We start from the raw sequence: 23318 nt of genomic DNA on the forward strand, positions 1-23318 counted from the left end.
TTGAGGGGACTTGAAAAAAAAAATCTGTGAAATAGTACAAAACTGTTTTTCCTATCTGTATTTTTACATCTTGTGATGTGTGAATAGAGATATATGAATACTCAGTATCTTTATTAAAGAATATTTGAGTATTCATATATAAATATAAAGATACTCAGTATCCATATCAGAAAAAACCAGCAGGGTTTTTTTAAAGAATAAAATACCAGAAGGCAACTCTCAGACTCAGTCTTAACTCACTCAGCCAACACTCAGATTGTTCCAGCAGTACAAGAGCACCATTGCACAAATGCTGTCAGGGCATTCTGCAGCCATATTCAGGTCTGGCAAATATATGCATTGTACACCCACACATGTAAAATGTTTCCAGCACTGACTCAAATAAAGCAATCTATAGCAGAAATGTAGTTTTGCCACTAATGACAGTGTTCATATGTGCTTGGGTGATCTTTTGGATCCTGGAGGTCTTAATGGGCAGCAGGATGACTGGGAGCCAGCAATGTGCCCTCGTGGGCAGGAAGGCCAAGGGCATCCTGGGGTGTGTTAGAAGGGCTGTGGGCAGTAGGTCGAGAGAGGTTCTCTTCCCCCTCTCCTCTGTCCTTCTGAAACCACATCTGCAATATTGTGTCCTGTTCTGGGCCACTCAGTTCAAGGACAGGGAGCTGCTGGAGAGAGTTCACTGCAGGGCCACAAAGATGATCAAGGGAGTGAAGCATCTTCCCTTATGATGAAAAGCTGAGGGAGCTGGGGCTCTTCAGCTTGGAGAAGAGGAGACTGAGGAGTGACCTCATTAATGCTTACAAATATGTAAAGGGTGAGTGTCAGGAGGATGGAGTCAGGCTGTTCTCAGTGATGTCCAATGACAGGACAAGGGGCAATGGGTACAAACTGGAACACAAAAGGTTCTAAAGAAATACAAGGAAGCATTTCTTCCCTGTTCAGGTGAGGGAGCACTGCAACAGGCTGCTCAGATGGGCTGTGGAGTTTCCTTCTCTGGAGACATTCAAAACTGACCTGGATGAGTTCCCGTGTGATCTACTCTAGGTGGCCTTGCCCTGGCAAGGAGGTTAGACTAGGCGATCTTTTGAGGTCCCTTCCAACCCTTCAGACTCCGTGATTCTGTCATCTTTTGTCCAACACAGCTAAACTGGTTAATGTTGGGGACAATCTCCTCAACATCAGAAATTATTAATCTTTTGTGTTTTAGATAGAAGTTATGTTTAGCACACAATCATGAAGGAACAGCTGTTGAGGTTTTTCTGCTTGTTTTTCACCAATTTCACATATAACATAACGTTAGTTTGGGGTATGGTTCCTTCAGTTTGGAGGGCTGCATTATTTTGAAGTCCACCTCTCTCACAACTAATTCTCCATCTCCTGAGCTTCACAACTGTCCAGCTTAAGTTAGAGACTCAGTACAGACCATTCTATTACAGGCAACTATCATTTCTTGATGCCTACTTATCTGCAACTGCATTTATAATGTGCCTAGCAAGCAGCAGTTGTACTGTCCACCCTTCTTCACCAGACCTGTCTTCTACTGTCTAATTCTGGAAAAAGGAAAACCACTTTTAGTCTAAAGAAGCAGAGATTCCTAGTTGTAGATTAAACAAAACAATGGCAGATTTCTGTTCTAAAATAGGCATTACACTTAAAAGCTTCTATTAGGGAAATAACAAATTGATGTTATAACCATGTATTATGGTTGTTTTCTTTAAAAAAAGACATCTCCCATTCTTAATGATCACCGAGTTGTAATCTTTTGGCACTCTGATCCAAACAACAGCAGAGCTTAGGAAAACAACAACCATTTATAAAGTTTTGAATACCTTTGAAGTGATTTTTACTCAGACTATTAAAATAGAGTAGGAAAAGCTGAGGTAAATACACAGTCATCCTTCACACCTTAGAGGCCACACAATTGTTATACAAAGATACAAACCTAATACCCCAGATCTATATTTAGAGAGAAAGCATTCTTTGGTATGACATTATGACTGCAAGTCACTCCACTTCGATAAAGTATCATGATCTCTAATTAAGCCTATACAAGCACAATCAAGGATGGAGAACTTGGGTGAGTTTCCTACTTTGTTATACAGCTAAGAAGCTTCTTTCAGATCTCCTTCACAAACCTGGAGTAAATTTATAACCACTCACAACAACAGAACTTTTTATAGATCAGCAATTCCTTACGGTGAACCCACTGATATATAAAAACACCACTGCTACCCTAAGATTAACCCACAGGGTTTTTTATGTGTCTTCTTTGAAACAACAACTTGTTAATTCAGCTCATACTACAAGCTGAACAAGAATGATTTCTAGTTGTAAAAACTGGCAAGTAAATCCACTATCAATTCATCAGGAAATCCCACAGTAGCCCACATGGAAAGGCAGTAACCAGAAAGAGGCATGGGATATACAAAGGCAGATAAGAATGTAACATGCTGCAAGTCTTGTTCCTTGTCAGTGACTCCTCTGAGCAACAGTTTTAGGAGAGAAAGTTCCCCCTATTTAAAGTGACAAACTTTTGGAGTCCAAGAGGACAAGAGGAAGCTCTCAAAATAATCACCTTCCCACTCTTTACAGAGGAAAAAGACTACTCAAATTAAGTCTGAACTTTCTCTTTTCAAGATGTTGAGTATGTCTTTGTCTCAACCCGCAATTTCCAGAAGGCCATAGGCTTCACATTTTTCTAAATTTCCCCAAGTTACTGTACTTTGAAGAAAAATCCCCAAAGCTTCCCTGAGTATTGCCCAGAAGTACTTCTCACAACTACATTTCCCTTCTTCCAGCTTCCTGTGTATCACACTCTTGGGTTCAAAGGCAGTAAGGTGGGAAACTGCAGCCCTTAATTTCTCCCTCTGGGCCACCTGGATGCCATTCATGACCACCTTCACAGAACACTTACTCCTCTCCCAAGTGCTGGCAACTGTCCATCTCCACAGCAAACTTCTGTTATGTCCTTGGCTAAACTGTCATCCCCCTCTTTGATTATGATTGAACAGAAATGTAAAGAAACCTCCTGACTAGACTGGAACACATACACACACACACACTTGTGAGCTCTTCTCACAAGTCAGTGTTGCTGCTTTCCTCAGAATTATGTTCTACCTACTGTGATCCTCTCCAATACACAGCAAATACAAAAACTCACAGAGGCTTCTAGCAGGGCACAAGCAATTGTCATCTCATTTCTGGAAAGGGACTTCTTACAGATGCACCAGCCTTTCTGAACACTCATAGGAGAGAGAGAGAGATACTGTCTTTCAGGAATATTGCTCCCCAGGCTTTTCTCCCTTCTACACGTGGGTCTGAAAAAGAATATTTCCCCTCTTCCTCAAATACACTCGCTGCTTCTCCTCGTTTCAATCTTACATTGGCTGTTGTTGGGGTTTCCCCCCCCTAAACTCGGTTTCAGACTGTGTAGGTCGAGTTGTTCCCTTGTCCTGCCTGGGATTTACAACATGGCATAATTCACCTCTCGCTGCTCTTCCATTAAGAGGGCAGCTAACGCTACTTCTCTCAGTTTGACACAAAGCATTTGTTTGTTTTGAAGTTTTAATCAAATTATAAGCTTCTCAAACACAGTGATGATAGAAATCCTCAATTCTGTAGGCCTATAACCTCTTTGTATCTGACACTCAGTATAAAACATGAGTAATGTGATTGAGGCAAAGATTACACCAGATACCAAGGCATGTACATATATGCAATTTCTCTCTTCTTCTGTTAATGCCAATTCCAACTGAAGCCTGGCCTGCAAGCCTAAAATTTACATTCCCCCACAGCATTATAGCTTGCCAACCAATCAAGCTCCTTGCTTAGCCAACTTCTAAGCCAACACTCCCTCAACTACTCATTTTTCAAGAGAACACAAGTTTATGCCTCACTCCCAATGCAATTAAGCATACTGTGATGCTACAAACAGAAATAACATATGTGCTGTTCCTTACGTACAAAGGATCTCTTGCAGCTTCCAAAGCAGAAAGAAGGGCTCCCTGCAGTATGTCAAACTATTCTTCATGCTTGTTGCCTGCTCTTTTTTTTTTGGTGGACAGCAAGTCTAGCATCCATGACTTTCAGAACATTAAACCAACAGCCAAATCAAATTTGCTTTTCCAGGTGAAATCAAAGGCTGTAGCATAACCAAGGTGAATTGACACCAGATGCCACTGACACAGAGGAAATATAGATGAAAACCATACAGAGCAACTATAATTTCAGTTCTTCAACACTTGGTGGTTAGTGAAACACCCCAGGGCTTCTGACCTCCATATTTTATTCAATGTCAGAAATATATCGTGTCTCAAAATACAATATGAAAAAGTTCTAATACAAATACACATCACCTGAACTGCCATCATTGAAAGTTCTGCTTTTTAAATCCTTCCACAAGCTTGAGATGAGATTATGACAGGAACCATGGAACTTTGCATACTACTTCATCTTCTTTCTCCTTCCTCTCTCAATTCAGCCCTTTTGTAAAGCTGAATTACACCTCAAGCTTTCCCCCAAAATGCCAGAAACAAAAATTCATTCTTCATTCTATTTATAGCATCAAGATCCTAGGTCCTTCTTGCTTTGTGTATTGTACAAGGAATAGAGTAACTCCTGCACTGCACATCACAATAAAAATGTGACATTTCCTGTAGAACTTAGACCAGTTTTTCACCAGTATTTTACAAGATGTGAGATTTTCAATGTGTTTTACACAGTTCTCATCACAGAGTGGTTTGAGTTGGAAAGGATCTGAAAGACCATCTCATTCCAACCCCCTGCCATGGGCAGGGACACCTTCCACCAGCCCAGGTTACTTCAAGCCCCATCCAACCTGCCCTTGAACACTTCCAGGGATGAGGCAATCACAACTTCTCCAGGCAGTCTGTGCCAGGGCCTCACCACCCTCACAGGGAAGAACTTATAGCTCACAGCTTCCTTATAGCTCATCTAAATCTCCCCTCTTTCAGTTTGGAGCCATCACTCCTTGTCCTGTCACTACAAGCCCTTGTAAAAAATCCCTCTCCAACTTTCTTGTCGGCCCCTTTCTGTACTGGAAGGCTGCTCTGGGATTTCCTCAAAACCTTCTCTTGTCCAGGCTGAACACACCCAACCCTCTCAGTCTGTCTCTGTAGCAGAGGGGCTCCAGCTCCCTGATCACCTTCATGATGATCCTCCTCTGGACTAGCTGCAACAGCTCCATGTCCATCTCATGTTGGTGTCCCAGAGCTGAAGGCAGTACTGCACTGTGTGGGGTCTCCCCAGAGCAGAGCAGAGGGGGAGAACTCCCTCCCTCGCCCTGCTGCCCACGCTGCTCTGGGTGCAGCCCAGGACAGGGTTGGCTTTCTGGGCTGTCAGCACATTGCAGGGTCATGTCCGGCTTCTCACCAGCCAACATCACCGAATCCTTCTCCACTCACTGCCCAGCCTGAATTTGTGATTGAGATCTCTCCAAGCCATGTGCAACAGGGGCTTGTCTTCAGTGGTGTCCTGGGCCCTTTGAAGAAAGATCATAGTGGTCACACAGTTCATGCCAGACTGACTGAGTCTCAACATTGCACCACTGTGGGATTCACATGTGACCTAACCCAATAGTGCTCTAAGGACATGATGAGGGCATGCAGCATGAAATAAGATTTGGGAAAGATGTGTTTAAAAGGTACATTAGGGATAATTTCCTAGCATTAGATCCTTGACAGCTGGGAAATGTATGAAACAGCAGGACCAACTAGGCCGATAATTTATCCTGTGAGGTGAAGACAGGGTCTTATCTCTCAAGTGCACCCTTTCTTACATGCTGCATATCTAACAAGCTGCCCAACAAAGAAAAAGAATGATCAAGATACAAGGGATGAGCACTACCCTTCAAAAATGCCTACACAAACAGACCTTAACACTTCTCCAGAATCAAACCTTGCTGAGTATCTTGACTTTCCAGCTTCAAGCCTAAGGAGTATTTCAGCTACAACTAGAGGTATTTAACCCATGTACCACAAGATTCATGCTGTCCAAGAGAGGTGTTGCCAATAGCACATGGTGCTGGTTATTGAGAAGAAAGGGGAAGATCTTAAGACCTGAGGAAATTTGGTCCCAAAGGCTAGGAAGTGGATGGCAACACTCCAGAACATAACAGTAGACAGGTTATGTGACACCTTTGAAAAGGATCTGGAGATACACTGAGCTACAGTGAACAGAGTCTGAATGGGTAACAGCAAATCCTGCTCCACCTCTCCTCTGTACCTTCACCTTTCCAGCAGATATTCATCTCCTTCCTTAAGAATTAGGTGCTGTCTTCCATCACAAACTTCATGTTTTTCAACAGGCATAAACAAGAGAATCCTATTACTATTATCTTTTTTTAAAAACACACACTCCTGGATAAGAGATGGTAGCAATCCAAAATGCTGAACTAAATATTCACAGGATTACATCACAAAAATCTAAGTGAAAGAACATACAGACTTCTAAAATTTCTTCCTACCACAGTTCTCTACTTCTATGGGTTCTCCTGAAAAAATACCTTACAGATGGTACATATGTCTAACACACTCCTCTCCCCGAAACAGTAAACATCTGGCATGCCCACTGTTTAATTACACAACAGGCTCATGCAGGAAACTTCTTCAGGTCTGGAAGCTTGTGCTCAAACTCAGATCACACTCAGTAGCTGTCCAGGATCACAAAAAAAGCTTTCAATAGAAGGAAAAATACTGTTCACACACAACAAGTGTTACTCTGGAAATCAATATAATCTGTCTGTGCCTCTGGAATTTTAGGTGTACACCGAGTTAAAGCAGGCCTCAACTATTATTCTACTCTATCATCTTCATAAATAGGTATTGAAGTTGCTTAAGTGAAGTAGCTGTAACTTTTCTAGTCTAACCAAACGCTCCCAGGAAGACTGACACTTGAAATTCTTTAATGACTGAATGCTGCACTCCCTCTGCTGGCACAGCAGAGATGGCACACCTCAGCCGAGGCACTCTCCCCATTGCACTCCCCTTTTTAACTACATCTTCAGATTTACACCTGCTGTAGCTCTGTTAACGTTAAAAAAAAAGTCTGCTAAGTGACTTCCATAAGAGAAAACTCTCAAACCCCAAACTCAACAACTCCATTCAGCCATTCAAGGGTTGCTTTTTCCCTGTTTACTCATTTTCATCAGGTGTGTGAATCTTACAGAAGCCTCATTGTAAGAGGCCTCATGCCTCTTATAGGAAGAACTTTTTCACTGAGAGGGTTATTAAGCATTGGAATGGGCTGTCCAGGGAGGTGGTGGAGTCACTATCCCTAGAGATATTGCAAAGCTGTATAGCTGAGGTGCTGAGGGCCATGGGTTAGTGGTGGGCTTGGCAGTGTGAGGGGAGAGGTTGGACTCCATTATCTTAAAAGGTCTTTTCCAACCGTAATGATTCTATGATTGCTCACACACAAACAAACCACTTCCAGTTTAGACTTCCCAAAAGCACCATGCTAGATGAATTTAGTACTTGTCCTAATCAGAAGAGTTGCAAGAAAGTTGGCTCTCTCAAGCCAGTTTTGAAACATCTAACATTTGGCTTTGAGGCAAAAAGGTAATGCTCAGCTAACAGAGATGCAAGTTTTGTTACGCATAAGAGGAGAAAGTTAAGTGAATAATCCCATGGAGTTTTGTCAGCATTCACTGGTAATACATTAACTGACTCCCTATGTCAGGTAGGCGGTTGCTATTCCCTCTATTCCCTGTTCCTTTTAATCTTTGAAATGCTGAGATGAAAATCTGATTTTTGAATGTTCATAAACAAGGGAAGAGCCATATGTTTTAGACTGAAATCACGTTGATTTCTTCTCAATAAAAACTTCACTTTAAATATCAAAACAGGAAGGCAACTTGACTTTACAAGTCAACACACACTTCTGTGAACATTGTTTTCCCTCTTGCTCTTATAATTTGCAGAAAATACTTAAGTGCCTTCTCAGTACAGTGGAGAAAAACCTTAGGTGTGTAGAGATAAGAGTTGCCTACCCCAAAAACACAGATACAGGGCAGAAAAATGAACAACTTACAAGAAGAACTGGAACAAACAGCATGAAGAAACGTTAAGTGCTGTTTTGTGCACATATTTGCTCTCCCAAAAAGCTAATAGGTATCTTTACCACAAATTATGTTTCACACAACACTCTAAACAGTCCAATGCAAACAATCAGAACCTCTGGGTTACTCCAAGATGAAAAATGAACCCATGGTCCAACAGGTAAAAGTGTGTTCTTCTGAATTTTAATTGTTTCCTGGTTTTGAATTAAGACATCAAGAATGAGGGTTGGTAACAGAGGTTGGTAACGGGGCACTTACCTTACAAACAGACATGATGTTAATGTTGATCATTTGGTCGATGGTCTGCAAGAAAACAAAGTTTTGAGTTTTGTTCTAAATTATTTAATCAATTTTTATACACCCTCTGGGTTTAAGTGCCAGGATAAATTAAACCTTACACACAGACATCCATCCACCTTTACTCCTTGCCTTCCTGGTTAAGTTATCAGGAGCAATGACAGACTTTCAAAGCAAAGCCTGTGAATTGTTCTTGGTCAGGTTTTATCTCTGGTTAGGGACGCTTACTAAAGGACAGCAAAGATGTCACATTGCCACTGTATTTACTAACACTATTTGCAATACTTATGAACTCTAATAAGTTCTGGTATTTTAGATATACTGATAAATTAATGTCTCTATTCTGCTCTTCACTATTGCATAACAGTGGTTTAGTGACTTACAAGTTTATTAATCTGGTTAAAAAAAGTGAGTTGGGGTTTTTTATGCTAAATATTCTGAAGCTTATTTAAAGGTGAGCCCAAAAGTAGAAAACACAAATCCACAGTGGATACAGTGGTTTTGGAAACAAAATAATGCACCAGCAAAGTTGCTCATAGTCAGATTTTTCAATGTACCCGGTGCAACCAAGATTGTCTTGCTTGAAGTATCTAAACTGGTCGTATTTCAGTTTCCTGAGGAAATACACAGCATCCATTCAGGAATCTGTTTCCCTTTCCTTCAGTCACCTAAGAACCCCCCACAAGCTAAAGCAGTGCCAGATGAGGCCAGGGACAGAGGCAGAATTCATTGATTGACCCCAGAGCATCTCTCTCAAACAGAAACATAAAAATGAAGAGGTGGGCATATGAACAACACAACACACACAACTGAGACTGACATCACCTGAACTATGATGCTTACGTAAATGTCTCAGGTTTTTTGAGCCCTCAACTCAAACCAGAAAACCCTGTTACATGGGTACCTTAGCCAAACCTAAACACCTTTGCCACATCTGTTATGTACTCAGTGCTAACAATGAGAGCACTAGAAAGTACCACAAAAGCACTTACCTTATCCAGGTCTGGAATATCAAGAAAATACTCAGGATAAACATATGACATTCCCACATTGTTGACTGAAACGAAAGCATGAAGTTTTAATTTAGATCATTTGGATGCCATCTGATTTCTCATTGTCTGATTAATGACAATTTTCAAGAAATATTCTTACAACGTTGCATTGAAACCCTTCTAATTCCTCTGGCCAAGTTTCCTTAACTGTACACACCGATGTAGAACGTGAGAGTGAACTAAAGGAGCTGCATTAAACGTGTAAGTGTTCCTTCTCCAGTTGCTGAAGACCTGGCCTAATTAGCACATCGTACCCATCTTCCACTGGCCCTCGCAGCGCGGAGGAAGAACGTTTCCACTTTTAGAAATGTCAGTGCACACCAGGACAGTGCATGAACAGCACTGCTGCGACACCAAGTTCTGCAACCCTGCAGAAACGGAGTTTTGAGACAAAGAAGAGCTCTCTGTCTGGTGGGACATTACGTGAAACTGACTAACATTGTTTTTAAAGATATATATATATATCTAAGAGAAATAGAATACAACAAAAATCTGGCATGTCTCCCCAGTACTTGTCCAGTCGGTGACGCCCGTCCCGAGGGCTGCAGCAGAGGCGCCTTTGGTTTGGACACGCACCATCACCCTCCTCGGCCCCGCATTCCCGCGAGGGAAAGCAACAGGCGCGGCGGCGCTGAGGGGAGCGCAGGGGCCGGGCCCGACGCGGCCCGGGGAGCGCGGCGCCGGGCGGCCGGTAGGTGGCAGCAGGGGCCCGGCCGCCGCCGCCGCCGCCGCGATGGGCCGGGCCGGGCCGGGCCAGGCCGCGCCGCTCCCGTCGGGGCGAGTTGCCTCACGGATCCGCCCGTGTTTTCCATGGCGACGTTGGTGCCCTGGGGAAGGGTTTCTGCTGCCGCTGCAGAGTCAGGGACTTGCTCCATGGAAAGTCACAGCAGCAAACCGTTCTCAGCAACACCTCATCTGCCAAACCTCTTTCTTACGAGGAAAGGCTGCAAGACCCAGGAGCTGTTGAGCCTAGAGATGACGAAGGCGGAACCTCATCCACCTAAAGGGCAGGTGTCAAGAGGACGAGGGGGGGGGACACTTTGCTCTGTAGCGACCAGTGACAGCACAAGGGGTAACAGGCACACGTTGGAACACAAAAAGTTCCACTGGAACATGAGGAGAAACTCCCTTGGTACTGAGGTGAGGGAGCCCTGGCACAGGCTGCCCAGGGAGGGTGTGGAGGCTCCTTCTCTGGAGGTCTTCAAACCCACCTGGGCACGTTCCTGTGCCCTCTGATTGAGAGCCAGCCTTAGCAAGGGGTTGGGCTGGATGAGCTCTGGAGAGCCCTTCTAACCCCCACCATTCTATGATATCTTTCCCCACTGGCCTCATTTAAAATTAACTGAAAGAATGTATTAATTACTTAAATCTCTCTCTCTCCCCACCACCCCATCATCCCCCCCCCAAAAAAAACCCCCACTTCACCCTGGCAAGGTTTTATTCTTAGACTTGAAACCAACGCCCAGTCTTGACTCCCAACACACATAGGGGAAAACTTCTAACACGGTTATAAAGCAACACTGCTCTGTAGCCTCATTTGCTGAACACTTAATAAAGCAGATTGGTATGGAGACCAGGAAAAAAAAAAAGGCAAGCAAATGGGATCTCCGTTTCCTAAGTCTCTGTTGTTCATCTTACGTAAGTGGATCGTGTGACATTTGGTTGCTGTGGCAACATTTTACATTTATATAGTGTCTTACACCCCAGAGAATCCCAAAGTGCCATCAATGTATGCTCAGCGGCACTGTGCACCCCTGGGGCAGGAGCCTACAGGGGGTCAGAAATACCATCAAAAGGTACTGATGCCTTTTTTTTTTAACAATAAAATTAAATAAAATAGCCCCTACACCTGTACCAGAAGCTATGATTCAACCTGAAAGATATTCAGGGATCAAGAGGGCCGGAGGACATGCAGGAAACACAAAGGCGAGATTCTAGTGAAGCACACAAACTTCACTCAGCTTCCCTGGAATGACAGCTCCTTTAGTCCCCATCTCTGTGTATTTATGGAAACCCTTAGTTCATTAGTCATGCTGCGTGTTTCCATTTTTTTTTTTTTACTTTTTAGATAGATAACCTTTAAAAATACAGGAATTGAGGGGAACAGGGAGCTGGCAAATTCCCATCAGACATGTGCTATATTTAGAGAAAAAAAGTTTTAAAAAGGTCCATTCTTGCTATTGCCAGAATGAGCCAGATTTTTTCCCCTTCCTTTCATCCTAAAATAAACTGATTTTTCAGCCCATCTCTCTGGGAAAAGAAAAGAAGAAAAAAACAAGGGAGGGGGGATTTTGGCTGTGAACTGTGGCAGGGTTTTGGGACTAACCTTGGTGATTCTCTCCAAATTTAGAACACTTTTATGATTCATGCTACAGAGAGAGTCACGCAAAATTCACACCCCTTGCTGCAGCCTGGGTCCCAGATAGGTACCTTTCTCACCTTCTGCAATCATCTTCAACCAGATCACTGCTTTGCTGCAGTTTGCTACGTAACAAAAATAATCTGGTTTGGTTTGCACAAGCATATTTTACCTAGAGAAATCTGGATAACCACAGGGTAAAACACTGTCCAGCACAAACACCTTTGGAGAACTGCAGTGATTTAAGAAGAGGGAGGGGAAGATTTCCCACCTCTGCTTGTTTAACATATTGCTGTAGCTAGCACATGTTGGAAGTCACTGACAGACGCTGTTTTGAACACACAGGAAAACATTATGCAAACTCCTTTAGCCTTCTTATGTGAGTGAGAAGAAGCTTCCAAAGAAGAAGTTTACAAGGGATTTCAATCTGGAAGTACTTTGGTTAAGACTCCCCGTGCAACTATATAATCAGAAGCTTGATCTCGGGCAGTCTATGTGGCGGCAGTATAAGGTTAAAAGATAATCTGCATCGATCACTGGCAATTCTGCTGTGCTACCAACACCCCTCAGACCTATTGTTCCAGGTGGAGACCTGAAAGATGAAAATATACCAGAACCCGAGAACTCATCCCTCATGGCTGCCTCTCATTTAAATCCATGTTTTCCCCTCACACAGTCATGAAAAACAACCAACACAGATCAGTTGCATTCCAGCTTGCAGCAAATGTTACAGGATTTTAAATATGAGGCACTAAAGCATGAATTGCCATAAAAAAAAATAAGATGCAGTCTTTCTGGAGTAGCCATCATCTGTGTTGAAAAACTACATCAGCAAGTGGCTTTGTATTAATCCAGCTGTTGCTGGGGAAAAGAAAAACCTACCTATTGTGCAATCTGGTGATCTCAAGGATGAGATCTGCTAAAACTGCTAGTGATTAGTTAGGAGAGGGATTTCTGTAAACCTGCATCGCAATGGCTGCAAGGAAAGAAAGCAGATGAACTCAGCTAAAGGATACACAACTCCAGAGCATTTAGTTGCTATTTTTACCCTGGTTTTAGTCAAGGTGATCAGGCAAATAAAAGCAAGAACCAGGCTCTGAGGAATGCGCTTGTTTTCCCAGAATAAGCTTACACCAATTTTGAGACACATTCCCTGCTTCAATGCCCATTTTGTGCAGGAGTTAGATTTTCATGATTTTGTGAATGACAGCCTAAGAAATAATAAAATCCCTTCCAGTGTGGGTAGATACCTTGCACAGTAAAAAGTTTGCTGGTGGTTTTGAGACATTTAAGTATTACACTATTCTGCAGCAATTGCTACTTGACAGGCAGCCTGCATGCCATATATCCCCCAAGTTAACTTTGACAGGACAGGTTAGAACATACCCTAGTTGTCACCTTCAAAGTTTCTTTGGAACTTACTTCCTTCAGAAACAAGAAGCAAGGCATCCACAGCTTTGTCACAACTACTCTTTGCATACAACACAGTGTTGGCGGTTGCAGTCACTCTGATGGATGTGAGTTTTTTAGCAGTGAAATACCAGATGTCATGAGTTGTATGTGCTCAAATCTGTCACAAGTATTAGGGAACATTTTGGGCTTTATCCTTCAATGTTATTTTTAATCTGTGGGTTTACATACACTATTTTCTTAGGCATTATTTGCAGATACCATGCAACAAGATCTATGTATTAGCAAAGTTAATACAGTATATCCTCATGTGTATAATGTTTATTTCAAAACAAGTTTTTTTTTTTTAAAACCAGTTCTGGTGCCAATTACTGTACTTCAGCTCAGTAAAAGGAGCTTTGTAGTGAGAGGTACTTTATCAGATGACATAAACCAACAGATGCCTGATGCTTGTGACTTTATAAAAAGTTTCATGTCTTGTGTTTAACCATTACAGCTTCTCATTCCCATGTTGAGTAAGCCTAGAGATAAATAACATGCAGAGGTATATAGGTGCTTCTAAGGAAAGAACCAGAAAGCAGAAGCAGACAGACAGCTGTCTCTACCCCACTGCTCAAACAATTCACGTGAACTGATGTTACATTTAAACTTTTCTGAGCTCATGATAAACACCTTGAAGTTACCTTTGACAAAGTAACTGGGTAGATCTCCTTGTCTTTTCAAGGACTACCACAGCACCTGCACTCCTGCAGGATCATAAATCAGGCTTGGGCATATCATGTTGCCACCAGTGAAAGAATTGCAGCTGGTCAACGTTACTACAACACGGGTAATACTTTTCAAGCACGAGATAGCTACTTGATGCTGTAATTGCTAGTAGTTACTAGTTACTGTAATGATTAAGTTTCACCATCACTTTAATTAAAAGTTAATGGTTCTCCCACAGGGCTCAACTGCTAATCTGAACCTAAGTATCTGGAGCTTGCTTAGGTGCCAAGACAGCATTAGCTCAAGTCACTGTGCACATGGTCATAAACTAAAGAACCTTTAGCAATCACACAGTAACATCAAAAACATTCAAGAAGCATCAGAATTCCCAGCAGGCTGGCACACAGGCACATCCCATCTCATGTAGGCTATCAATAGGAAGCTGAAACACACATCCAGGGCAAAGACAAGCTTTTGTAATTGGTTTCCATGAACTTCAACATGGGGAAAAAATTATTAGGCATGCAGAGATGGAACACTGCCAAGAAAGATGGAGAAAGAGCAGATACAAACCTAGAACACCAATCTCCAGGCCTTCCAAGCCTGCTTTGATTCTACTGTAAATATTTTCTGTCTCTCCAAAGTCTGCCACAATGACTTTTGTTTCCACTTTGTACTTCTCCTCTAGAAAAAAAAAAGAAAAAGTTTAAAAAAGTTTCATTTAGAATCAGTTGAATTACCACTCAGCTAGCAAGAGTGTATCTGTTATTGTGGTTTTACAAAATATTCCCTTAAGTAGCTAATATTACACATTAACGTTTCCACCTCTGCAACAGGAACCCTTGAACTTTAACATAAGAGGTTTGTGACATTCAACTGCTTCTGGTGAGAACACCTACTCTCAAATGAGTTCAGCACGTTTTGGTTGTAAGGGATGACAATGTTGGCAAGAAAAGAATTTACATGGGTTTGCACAGAACCGAGCAAATGCAGGAATCTGGAAATGCATGTACACAACAGTCTTCAAGTACAACTTGACAGGAACACTCTTTCCCAGCAAGCACAGCAAGTTGCTCAGATTGAGCAAAACCAAATTGTCTCTTACATTTTGTTTCCATTCTCACTTCTGGTGCCACAAAACTTCATAAAATGTTTAGCATTTTGAACATAAATCAAAAAAGGGAACATGTGGGTGAACAAGAAGAGCAGAACTTCCAAGTTTAAGTCTTCCAAAACCATTTTGAGACGCTGTCATCTCCAGCCTTAACAGGAAAAGCACATGTAGGCAAACTGCATTTTGAAATAGCAGCAAGCAAGTATTAAAAATACTTCATACAACAAGCAATTCTGCTTCCATCAAGCTAAATGAATTACACTGAATGAAAATCAGTACAGTATCCTTTCAGGCTTCAAAAGAGCAGACCAGGAGTTGAACATTGCAGCACCCCTGTATTTTGCTGTGCCAGACTCCTGCCCCAGCACTCCTCAGAGTCCCTCTATAAAGCTCAAGAAGGATTTGGCAGCACTTTGCCCCCAGAGCCATTCATAAAAGCAGTGCCATGTTAAAGAAAAAGAATCATTCACAAAAAAGATTAGAAGCAGGCAGATTCCCATGATGCTCCTTCCCATTCAGGGAAAGCCACGACTCCCATGATCCTGCCGTCCATTCATGCAGAATCATGAATCTACTGAACTCACTGGTTTACTGGCTGCCTCCCCTCCTCCCTTCCCAACATCCCTAATGGCAGATAAAATTATTTCTCCTCCTTTTCCCTCTCCCCACCCTCAATCTCTTCATCTCTCCTGAACAGCTGCATTGTTTGAAAATCCCCTGAGCGATGTTGCTATGTCAAATGACGACGTAAATAGCATTAAGCCCCTGCTGCAGCAGCAGTAGCCTTGTGATCGCGTCAGAAGAAAATCAAGTTCAACGTTGGGGGGGAGGGGTTGGGAGGGAGCAGAAACAGGCTATTTTTGAACACAGCTGTTCTAATATTTAACACACACATGTGAGTTCTTACAGGACACTGAATTAAAGGCAGCATTAGAGGCACATCCAACACGTGCGAGTGAACGGGCCAGGGGGTGGGGGCAAAGCCTCAGTGGCACATGTGCACACACGTGTTATTTTTAACTGTTTGGTGGGAGCTGCGCTGCCACTCGGATGCCTCAGGAAAGGAGAGTTGCTTAAAAGACCCAAACTCAGAAGTTTGCTCAATTGGAACTGGTCCTTTTATACCAAACACTCTTCATTAGGGTTGTTACCAACCTATCTTCGAAGCCTTCTGAATCCCTACAGGGACACTGAGAGAATGAGGTAAGAAAAAAAAATATCTGAAGATCTACTACTATAAGTAGAAAATAAAAATAAAAGCTCCTCATGCCATTTTTCATATAATAACCTTCTTCAAGCCTTAGAAAATTAGTAAAGAGCTATTACATTTAAGGCAGTTCAGCAGTACACCTACAAAAAGATTCGGCACCCTTTGCTGTAGATAGAGAGTGGGTAGCTCAGCTTATAAAACCATATGAGAAATAGAAGGCTGCCTAGTGCCATGGTCAAAGGCTTTTGTGCAGTTGCTCACTGCAAACATGTGACACTGACTTGTCTTAGCAGATGCCACCCAACTGACCAAACCCTCCCTCCACATTTCACACCAGCATTCTGGTATCCTGTAACTTCTGCATACCCCATGCTCTGTCCCAGAACCTGAGATGGGTATGATCAAAGAAACATTTCCAATCAAAATTACTCTAAGATTATTAAGACCAACCCCTCCCCTCACCCTGCCAAGCCCACCACTAGCCCGTGGCCCTCAGCACCTCAGCTCCACAGCTTTGCAATAGCTCCAGGGATGGGCACTCCCCCACCTCCCTGGGCAGCCTGGCACAGGGGCTGACAACCCTCTCAGGGAAAAAGTTCTTACTCAGCTCCAATCTAAACCTCCCCTGGCACAACTTGAGGCCGTTTCCCCTTGTCCTATCACTTGTTACCTGGGAGCAGTGACTGACCTCCACCTCACCACAGCCTCTTGTCAGGTAGTTGCAGAGTGCTCATGTCTCCCCTCAGCCTCCTCCAGGCTGAACACCCCCAGCTCCCTCAGCTGCTCCCCATCACACTTGTGCTCCAGCCCCTTCCCCAGCTCCGCTGCCTGGCTCTGGACACACTCCAGCCCCTCAGTGTCCCTCTGGCAGTGAGGGGCCCAGCACTGAACACAGCACTCGAGCTGCAGCCTCACCAGGGCCCAGCACAGGGGGACAATCCCTGCCCTGGACCTGCTGCCACACCAGTGCTGATCCAGGCCAGGATGCCCTTGGCCTTCTTGGCCACCTGGGCACACTGCTGCCTCCTGTTCAGCCACTGTCAGTTAACACCCCCAGGCCCTTTCCCTCCAGCAGCTTTCCAGCCCCTCTGCCCCAGCCTGGAGCGGTGCCTGGGGGTGGTGTGGCCCAAGGGCAGGACCCAGCCCTTGGCCTTGTTGAACCTCATCCCATTGCCCTCAGCCCATGGCTCCAGCCTGCCCAGGGACCTCTGAAGAGCCTTCCTGCCCTCAAGCAGATCTATGCTCCTGCCCAGCTTGGTGTCATCTGCAAACTGACTGAGGGTGCACTCGATCCCCTCATCCACATCATTGATAAAGATGTTACACAGAACAGAGCCAAACCCTGAGCCCTGGGGAACAGAGAACAGAGATGATCCACTGCATCACAGGAAAGACCAGTAGATACACATGATAAAATGATTCCACATCAAATGACGATGCAAATAGCATTAAGGCGCTTTTGCACGAGCTCGTTCCAGCACAAGGTGGAGAGGACAACAGATATGCTTGGTTCTGTATGAACAACAGAAAAAGGCATTTCCTTGATCTAAAGAAGGATTAAGATGTTCTCAAACAGAAGGGATAGAAGAGAGAGCAGTGTACACTCTTGTTTTATCTGCCAAAGACTCCAAGATCTAGTGTAACATATAAAGAAGCAAGTAGGCTATGCCCTAATCCAGGGTATCTGAGTAACTGGGCTCTTGCTTTCCAAGAGAAAACCTGAAAGTCCTTAATGGAGCTTTCAGCTTAAAGACCACGAGGTACTCAGGAGTCATAGGGAGTAAAAGCAGGATACAAAGCCAGTTTTTGCAGTCAGCAGATAGAGGATCTGAAAGACCCAGTACCTGCCAGCATGTCCAGCACTCCTCACAACATATTGAAAAGTGAATCTCATGTTTCATCTTTGGAACTGGTACTTCAAATGCTTTTTATGAAAGGACTGAACATTACAGCACCACATTATCAATAGTTGTGCAGCAGTCAGCTGCCACCCATCCCTAAGGTCTCAAAGATGGGAAAGGAAGTTCAGTAGACCTCCTTTGCATTTCTCACTGACACACCAGTCTTTTAATTATCTAATTTACTTAAAATCTCAAGTCAGATCAGTACTGACCCTACAAATAAGTTTTAAGTTAAACTTACACATGTCCAGTTAATCTACGGGGTCTCTACAGTCTTAGTCAAGGCTTCTGGCAATTTAGCAGGAGACCAACTATGCACAACAGTATCCTGGTAATCTAGTAAAAGTAGACACAATCTTCTGCAACAACATCATCCTTTGACAAGTAAGCTGTCGACCACAAAGCCTTAACAAGACACCCTCATAGGTATGGGAAGACTGAACAGATCAACAGTCATAAAGGTGATAAAGCAGGATGGTACAGATGTACTAGACAGAGAGGCAAAGTGCACTTTGTAGAAGATACTGGGATGAAAAGCAATTATGCATCATGTTATATGTGTGGATCTCAGTCTTCCTAAACTGTTTAATTTTTAGACAGACATTATCTAACGCTTATGGCAGTTCTTGCAAACAAACTTTATTAGATAAACTCAGATGGACATGCTAAAATCAGAGACTTAAATGGCCAAGTTCAGCATGGTTATTAAAAGGATACTCATGTACTCATACATGACTTAAATCATCAATAGTTCACAGGAAAATAATACCTACTGTTATACAGACATGATGTCAGTGTTTACTCACTAAAGAACAAAGACTGTTAAAGAGCAGATTAAGCCTAAGCAGCCCAGAGGAGTTCCCCAGTTATACCTTTTGATGGAAATTGTAACCTCCAAATGAAGGTAGTCTGAGGCCAGCAAGATCGTAAGTGAAAGATGCTGCAGCATGGGTTGTGGGGGAGTTAGTTACAACCTCACTAGGTGAAGCAAAATCTTAATTAACTCCAAAGGTCAGAGAGTGTCTGACTTAGAGGAAATGTTTCTTGCTGCGTTGCTACCCAAGGAAAACACCCATCTAAATGACTAGGCAAACCAGGGCCGAAACTGAAAAGGTTCAGGAGCAAAATAGGACCATGTTACCTAAAACATCAGGGAAAAAAAACCCTATCACTCTGGAATTAAAAAATACAAAGTGGAAAGTTAGAAACTTCAAGGAGTTATATTCTAAATAAAGACTAATCAAGAACTGCAAAGTGTCTAGGAGGCAAGCACCTTCCCATTTGGGTTCTTTTGGAAGCTTGCAAAAAATTCAAAGCAGGAACAGCACCCCTAAACTGAAACCTTGGTTGACTGGCTTAGAAAATGCTAGACAAGTGAAGTTTTCAGACACAGATAAACTGGGCTTGAACAAAAGGGTTCTCCCAGAGGAATAACCTTGTGTACTTGGTGGAAGAAGCAAACAGACACCAGGCTGGTGGTCAGGAGAAGCAGCATCAGCATTAAAGGGGTCTGTGGTACAAAGTCTTACCGAGAAACTTGAAGGTCCCCATCCTTAATAAAAGTAATAACAGTACTTGCAGTACCTGTTTCAAAGCATTTGGCAACAGTAGCTTGAATTTGCGTCAAGTACATTGAAACAAGTTCAGTCAACTTTGCAACAGAGAGGTTCAAGGCAGAGGCCCACATTGTGCACAGGTACTGGGAATGGTTATTTCAAGCTCAGGGAGAGTATATTAAAAACCTCTCACTAGAACTGAAGCATCTCATCGCTTTACACTCAAAGCCTCACATAAATATTGCCATCACAGTGATGGGGCATAAAGCAACTCCTTGTAAAAACATAAAAGAAATCTCTCTTGGTCTTTAGCTTCAAGACAGCAAGAGGTGCAAGTGAAGCACTAACAAAAATAGCACTTCATTCTTCATCATACATGAGGGAAAACATTTCGTTTAAGAAGGGGGATTGACTACACCCACAAATAAAGATGTAATCTTTCCAGTATCACTGTAGTGGCAAAACTCACCCTGATACAGTACTCAGTCTCCAGAAAGAGTTTGCAACCTTTCAGTAAAGGGTAAGAAGCCGAGAGATGAGAGCAAAACATTAAAACCTTCTGCTTTTTCGTACTGTATCTATGATGGTGAAGATCAAGATGAAGAATTTAGGATTATAGAGTGGCTGTAGACAGCTCTACAAAGTATTGTGGGAAAGTTTGAATGAATTTTGGGACTTTCAGAATTCACAGAAGTAGCACACCAAGTGTCATGGATGGATGGAATCTGTTTTGTAGAAGGACCAAATACTTGCACAGTGATGATAGCAGATTATTATTACACACTGATAACATTCAACATATAGAAGCATGTTAAAAATCAGCTGGAATAACAATAGCCAGTTTTCTCTGATCATTTTTAGGGACTTAATGCAAGAAATGAGCTTTGCCTTTCAGAATAGAGACCAACTGCTATTTACAGCTCTGAGTTACTCAGTGAAGACCAAGATATTGAGAAAAAAAAAACCAAAATGGAACACAAATATTGTCCTCCTCTCCTCACCCTTCATAAGTTACAGTGAAATACAGAATCATCAGAGGAGCATATGGATATTTATAAGCAAAAAGAGCAGAAACCTTGTAGTTTGTAATATTTTGGGGGAATCAGATCCCAGCAGCACAGGTACCAGACAGGCAAGCTAGAGCAAAACCTGTGGACTCTTCTGCCACATGCATTTCATTTATGCTTCAATTACCAGGTTCACAGACAAACCAAATACTTAAAAGGCTGCTCTTTCTGAAGACATGAAAGCTGCCATTTGTGCAGCTCTATCAGTCCTGGTCCTGGTCTGAGAAAGAAGAAGAAATAAAAGAGACCAGGGCCCGGAGAGCAGCACAGAAGGAGGGTCAGTGCTAAACACTCATCCAGAGAGATTCTGCACAGCAGAGAAGCCACACAAGAGAACACAAGCAGATGTTCAGCAACTAACATGGTAGGATTTTTCTTATGATACCTGAAGTTATAAACATTTCTATAAAACTCTGAAACAGTGTACTTGTAACCTAAAGAGTAACAAAAGTGGCAGTTGAAGCTAAGAAAGCTCTGTTTGCATCTGGTTTGCGCAAGGTAGGCATGCTATACTATACTGGTTTCTGCATAGCATAATGAGATGTCTGATCACAATTTAACAGAATGTGCTATGTTTTGACACATTTTTAAAAGCACATGTGTTATGCACATTTGGTCAAGCATTACCAAAGAAATTCAGCTTCCTTTCTTTCAACTACACATGAAACAGTGCCAGGGAATTCCTTACCTGCTGCCCTAGTTACACATGTAATCTCACAGACACAGCTTCCTTAAAGAGGGAATAATTTATCAAACTAGATCACATAGGAGTGAAAAAAAAAGCCAAATCTTAAAGTGTTACAATTCTGTTAAACAGCTTTAAGTTTCAAAATATACACACACAAGTCGATTCCTCACTTCTCAGCTTCCAAAGATGACACAGCAGAAGACGGACCTCTAAGCCAAAGTCCACAAACCTATGAGCCACGGGGGACATTTAAGTTTTTTATAGGTTTAAGCAGCACTGTTACTACAAAACATAGGAAGGAAATATGCTTGATTCATACTTGCCTCCATTTGCTCCTCTCTGATTCTCATTACATCAAAATGTATTATGGGATCTAAGAAACACTTATTACCAAGTCATTCTTATCAACATGCAGGATCAATTAATAAACTCAAATGTTATGCTCAGTATTGCAAAGCCTTCCTAAATCAATCTTGTCCTAATGGCAAAGCTAACTAAACCCAGCCTGTAAAAAAGCAGCTGCAGAGGCTGACAGTTGGAGGGCTGAGTGTGGACTCACAGCAGTGTTTCCAAACACTGCTGGTATTCCAGGAGGCGTCAATGCTCACTGTGCAGCCTCTCACCAATGGACACTGTGTGTGCCACTGGCCTCGCGCAGCTCAGGAGTTTCACATACCAAGCACATCATCACTTCGCCCTTGTGTGGCTTTCCTCATTTCTACCTCTAAATTGGTCAATAAGGCCAATGGCACCCTGGGAGGTATCAAGAAGAGCATGGGCAGCAGGTTGAGGGAGGTTCTGCTCCCCCTCTGCCCTGGTGAGGCCTCATCTGGAGTCCTGTGTCCAGTTCTGGGCTCCCCAGCTCAAGAGGGACAGGGGACTGCTGGAAGGCACCAGGGCTACCAAGATGATCAGAGGACTGGAGCATCTCTCCTGTGAGGAAAGGCTGCGGGACTTGTTCCTGTGACCCCTGGTCAAGGAGAACCTGCTTTAGCAGGGACTTGAGCTAGATGAGCTCAAGAGGGCCCTCCCAACCCCCATCACTCTGATTCTGTGAAAATATCCACCACAGTTGAAGCTGCTGAAGTTTGCTGGGACACGATCCCAAGCCGGTAGGAAGGTTCAGGTTGTATGACAGGCAGCATCTCCGACACACACTCCTTTCCTCTTTCCCCAATGCTATTTTTAACTCCCTCCAAGGTGCCTTTTAGTTTTGGGGTTTTTTTTTAATAGTCATTGGTAGCACTGACTTCCACAGCATGACAAAAACTACTTTTAATTTACTATCTCCTTTTAGGAAGGGCATATGGCCTATTTCCAGTGCTTCCTGAAACATTTAGTTTTCATTAACGTCATTATTATTGCCTGACTGTGACAATGTGCACATTTGACATGCATTTGCATGGAAACACAAATTTTTCATCACTTTTTGCAAACAGAGGTCTAAATTCTCCAGCCCTGAAATTATTATAGGACAAGGGGTACAAGTTAGAACATAAGAGGTTCCAAAGAAATGCAGGTGAGGGAGCACTGGAACAGGCTGCCCAGATGGGTTGTGGAGTCTCCTTATCTGGGGACATTCAAACTGACCTGGACAAGTTCCTGTGTGACTTACTCTAGGTGGCCCTGCTCTGGCATGGGGGTTGGATTGGATGATCATCCGGGGTCCTTTCCAACCCTTAAGCTTCTGTGATTCTGTAATGACTTAAAAAACATCACCACTTCAAGAGAGTTCAAAAGAGTGAAGTCCAGAATGTCCAGGAAAATTACTCAGCAAGAAGAATTTCAGAGTCACTTACAGAGACTGAAAGTTATAGCAGGGATTAACAAAAACATTGGCCCCTGTTCAAGTCAATTTCAAGTTAAGTCATTCACTCCA

The 23318-nt window shown here is 42.9% G+C and overlaps 1 protein-coding gene across 1 annotated transcript in view; it reads right to left on the reverse strand.

Annotated features, from left to right (window-relative positions):
* The window catches only part of HSD17B12 (hydroxysteroid 17-beta dehydrogenase 12), an 87653-nt gene that overhangs the window by 19804 nt on the left and 44531 nt on the right, over positions 1 to 23318 (reverse strand). Inside the window, 3 exon segments of the mRNA XM_061997977.1 lie at positions 8336 to 8380; positions 9367 to 9431; positions 14477 to 14587. Of these exon segments, the coding sequence (XP_061853961.1) occupies positions 8336 to 8380; positions 9367 to 9431; positions 14477 to 14587 (221 nt within the window).

Source organism: Colius striatus, chromosome 6 (assembly GCF_028858725.1).
Source record: "Colius striatus isolate bColStr4 chromosome 6, bColStr4.1.hap1, whole genome shotgun sequence".
Classification (NCBI taxonomy): Eukaryota; Metazoa; Chordata; class Aves; order Coliiformes; family Coliidae; genus Colius; species Colius striatus.